This window comes from Bison bison, unplaced genomic scaffold, assembly GCF_000754665.1.
Source record: "Bison bison bison isolate TAMUID 2011002044 unplaced genomic scaffold, Bison_UMD1.0 scf7180017864213, whole genome shotgun sequence".
NCBI lineage: Eukaryota > Metazoa > Chordata > Mammalia > Artiodactyla > Bovidae > Bison > Bison bison.
This window is the reverse complement of record NW_011494785.1, coordinates 205,205-209,631: the sequence shown is the minus strand read 5'-3', so window position 1 is coordinate 209,631 and position 4,427 is coordinate 205,205. Positions and strand designations below refer to the sequence as shown.

Here is a 4,427-nt window from a genome sequence, read left to right as displayed (position 1 = left end):
AAGCTGCTGGGGTCATGGGGCGGGTTTGGAAGGACTTGGGCACAGTAAGGCTTCCCTGGTGGCTCAGTCAGGAAAGAATCTGCCTGCAATGCTGGAGACCTGGGTCCGATCCCTGGGTTGGGAAGATCCCCTGGAGGAGAACATGGCAACCCACCCTAGTATTCTTGCCTGGAGAATTCCAGGGACAGAGGAACCTGGGGGCTGCAGTCCATGGGGTCACAAAGAGTCGGATACTACTGAGCAACTAAGCACAGCACAGCACAGGCACGGTGAGAGGGTGACTGGAATGAGCACAGTTCAGGATGTTCAGTTGATAAAACCGGATGCTGGGGAATTCCCTGGTGGTTCAGTGGTTAGGGTTCTGTGCTTTCACTACCGAGGGCACAGGTTCAACCCCTGGTTTAGGAACTAAGATCCCACAAGTCACCAGCTCAGCAAAAAAAAAGAAAACAAAACAAAACTGATGCTGAACAGGGCTGGACTGTTGTATGGGTGAGGAGGAGCTGAAGCACCCTCCCCAGGTCTGCCAGTGACTCTTATCCCTGGAATGGAAGCAGTTGGTTTCCATTTCCTGAGACACAGCAAGAGAAAGTAGGCATAAACTGCAGAATGAAAGGTTTCGAATAGCCATGAGGAGGGGCTCCTGGTAGAAAACAGGAAAATGCAAAGAAAGGTTGTGAGAAAGTTTCTGAACCCTTGTTTTTTTTGAAAGGTTTTGTGAAAAAATCAAGATAAGAATGAGTCAGGGGGAACTTCCCTAGTGATCCAGTGGCTAAGACGAGGTGCTCCCAATGCAGGGGGCCCAACCAAGACCAGGCACAGCCAAATAAATAAAAAATAAATATAAATAAAATACTAAGGGGTGGGATGGGGAGGAAGGTGGGAGGGAGGTTCAAGAGGGAGGGGACATAGGTATACCCATGGCTGATTCATGTTGATGTTTGGCAGAAACCAACTAGATATTGTAGAGCAGTGTGTTAGTCCTTCAGTCGTGTCGAACTCTTTGTGATCCCATGAACTGCAGCCCGCCAGGCTCCTCTGTCCATGGAATTCTCCAGGCAAGAATACTGGAGTGGGTGCCATTTCCTTCTCCAGGGGATCTTTACGACCCAGGGATGGAGCCCAGGTCTCCTGCACTGCAGGCAGATTCTTCACTGTTTGAGCTATCCTTCAATTAAAAATAAATAAATTTAATTATAAAAAATATTAAAGAAAAAGAATGGGTCAGGGGAGGCTTATTTCAGAGGGCAGGAGGCTGAGTTGGCCAGGGAATCCAATCTGTCCATGCAGGGACTCTAAGCAGGGGCGTTCCCACCTGACGGAGCCCCCTCACTGTTCTCCCAACAGTGGTCTCCATTGAGGACCCCTTTGACCAGGACGATTGGGCGGCCTGGTCCAAGTTCACAGCCAATGTGGGGATCCAGATTGTGGGTGATGACCTGACAGTGACCAACCCCAAGCGTATTGAGCGGGCGGTGGAGGAGAAGGCCTGCAACTGTCTGCTGCTGAAGGTCAACCAGATCGGTTCAGTCACCGAAGCCATCCAAGCGTGAGTGCCTCTGGGCCCTCCCCCACTCAACCCGTTTCTGCAGGATGTGTCCTGCTAGCACCCCACCCCAGCCTTGCCCACAAGTGCAGGAGGAGGCAGGGAGCCCTGAGGCTCTCCTGGTTCTCCTCCCTCCATGCCCCCTGATTCTCTCCACCCCCACCCCGGACAGCTTCCCTCCAGATGTTTCTTGACCAATGTCAGGGCTGGGGAGAGCGTGTGGGCTGGGCTTCACTGCTGCTGCACCGAATGCAGGTGCAGGCTGGCCCAGGAGAACGGCTGGGGGGTCATGGTGAGTCACCGCTCTGGAGAGACTGAGGACACGTTCATCGCTGACCTGGTGGTGGGGCTGTGCACAGGCCAGGTGAGCGCCAGGGAGCCCTTTGTGCAGTTGGGGGGGTTCTAGGCTCAGGTTGCTCTCCTTCCGGGTGTTTGTGGGCATCATGGCAATTTCGAAGGAGTGTGAGCTCTCCTTCATGGGGTGAAGGGGTGGCTGCTGAGCTGTTTATCTTTTGGGATATTTCAGATCAAGACTGGTGCCCCATGCCGTTCTGAGCGTCTGGCTAAGTACAACCAGCTCATGAGGTAAGGGAGTCCAGGGAATGGAAACCCAGGGCTCAGAGAGTCACAAGCTATGTTTGGCCACCGTTTTGTCTCCAGTGCCCAGGGCCTGGAGGACAGTAGACATCCAGAAAGTATTTGGTTTTGAATGATGGGTTTACAGATGGCCTGATTGACGGCCCATGGGAAGCCAGGGAATGCCCTCACTCAGGCCAGGCCCCAGGAGCAGGTAGTGCGAGGGGCTTGGAGGATGTGGCAGAGGAACTCCTGGGAAGAGAAGCAGGGTCCTTCTGCTTCGCTGACTGTTTCCTTTCTGACTCGCCTCTCTCAGAATTGAAGAAGAACTAGGGGATGAAGCTCGCTTTGCGGGACATAACTTCCGCAACCCCAGTGTGCTGTGAGCCCCCTCCCTGCCTGGAGACCTGGACCCCCCTCACTCCGTCCTCTTCCTGGATCCTCCTTTCCGGTCCTGCTAGGCTGACCCTCTGTGCTGCGCCTTGGCTGGTCCAGCCTTGCTGTCTCCGCGCTCCCGCCCTCTGGGTTCCGCGCTCTCCGCCTCTCCCTCCTTCCTCTTCTCTCTCCTTGAAAACTGGCCATGGACTGAGGACCGTAAGGGGATTCACAGAAGACTCACTGGGGTCTGTGTGGAGCGTCTGGGTTGGTTGTCGAGGTGTGTAGAGGGGCCGTGTGTTGTGTGTGCTTTGTGCCGAGTCCACGTTTCCAGGCTGCTTATGAAGCAGGAACTGGGCAGTGCTGAGTGTGAGTGCGGGGGAGGGCTGGCTGCCTGCTCAGGCCAGGTCTAAGGCTCCACTGTATTATTTACTCGTTTATTTATTTTTCATTCATCTTGTTAATGAATCACTTCGCCATAACTCCGGTGCCAGAAAACTGGCCTGACTGGAGGGGGAACCACGTGTCTGTATTTCACGTGACTGTAGGTTCTGAGATGGCCTGGAGTGGGGGTCCTGCTGGAACTGGAAGGGTAGCAGAAAGGGGCCTCAGCGACGGCTCCTGGGCCAGAGGTGGGGCTGTGCTACCTGGGGACTTGTCCCCTGTCCCTCTCCCCCCAGCCCTAGCTTCCCCGTTCTTCCTCCAGCTGCCCCCGTGCCATGTTTCACAGCTGCCAGCACCTCTGTGGCGCTGAAATGAACACTTCCATTAAAGTCTGAGTCACCGTGCATTCCTGTGTCTGAGGAGTCTTACTCTAGTAAGAGAGAAAGAGGGAGAGAACATGGAGCTCCTAGAAGTGGTAAAACTGGATAGCAAAGCTGAGAGCTGGGCTTCCCTGGTGGCTCAGTGGTAAAGAATCCCCCTGCCAATGAAGGAGACACGGGTTTGATCCTTGATCCAGGAAGATGCCACATGCCACAGAGCAACTAAGCCCAGTGCACCACAACTACCGAGACTGTGCTCTAGAGCCCGGGAACCGCAACTCCTGAAGCTCACATGCCTACCTAGAGCCTGTGCTCCGCAACAAGGGAAGCCCACACACCGCAAGTAGAGAGTAGCCCCCCCAAAAGCCCGAGCAGCAATGAAGACTCAGCACAGCCAAAAAGAAAAAAAAAAGCTGGAGAGGGCACAGAAAGAGGAAGCAATCCAGCAAATAAGGTCAGGAGGATGGCACTGCCTATACTTCCCTGGCTAGGTGGGAGCTTGTTGGCCTGCCTTCCCCCCTCTCCCCTCCCCAGGGGGGAATTAGGATTTTTAGGCTGGGGTCCAAGAATTCCTAAAAATATCAAACATTGTGTGTGTGCACATTTTTGGAGAATGGGATCCAAAGTGTCTGCAGATTCACCAAGGCCCTTGACCAGAGAGGTGATGGAGCTGGGGACGGGAGCTCCTCCAGTGTATAAGGCCTCTCCCAGATTGAGTCCTGGAGCTCCTGGGATGGGCCAGCACTGTCTGGGCAGCGCCCCCTGCAAGCTGCAGAAGCCTGAGGACAGGTAACTTCCAGTAAACTGGAAATTCAGGACCTGGGGTGATCAACAGGCCCCTGGCTGGGTGAGCCTGCGAGCAGGGGGCCAGTGTGTGACTGGAGACCCACTATCACACTCTGGCTCCAGCAAAGCCCCAGCTCTGAGACAGGAACGCAGGAACTACCTGGGGGCAGGGGGAGGATGAGCCCCCTCTTTGTTGTTATTTGGTGCCTAAGTGGTGTCTGAATCAGTAACCCTGCGGACTGTAGCCTGCCAGGCTCCTCTGTCCATGGGATTTTGTAGGCAAGAATACTGGAATGAGTTGCCATGCCCTCCTGCAGGGGATCTGCCCAACCCAGGGATTGAACCCACATCTCCTGCATTGGCAGGCAGATTTTTTTTTT

General features: G+C 54.5%; 1 protein-coding gene across 2 annotated transcripts in view; it reads left to right on the top strand.

Annotated features, from left to right (window-relative positions):
- ENO2 (enolase 2 (gamma, neuronal)) overlaps positions 1-3,357 on the top strand; it is an 8,488-nt gene extending 5,131 nt beyond the window's left edge. Inside the window, exons 9-12 of one of the 2 annotated variants that reach the window (XM_010844931.1) lie at positions 1,348-1,549; positions 1,802-1,910; positions 2,073-2,131; positions 3,046-3,357. In XM_010844931.1, the coding sequence (XP_010843233.1) occupies positions 1,348-1,549; positions 1,802-1,910; positions 2,073-2,131; positions 3,046-3,052 (377 nt within the window). In that variant the 3' untranslated portion in view covers positions 3,053-3,357. Of the gene's footprint in view, positions 1-1,347; positions 1,550-1,801; positions 1,911-2,072; positions 2,132-2,438 lie in introns of both variants that reach the window. The other variant, XM_010844930.1, reaches the window with a different exon arrangement.
- Positions 3,358-4,427: the final 1,070 nt, after the last annotated feature.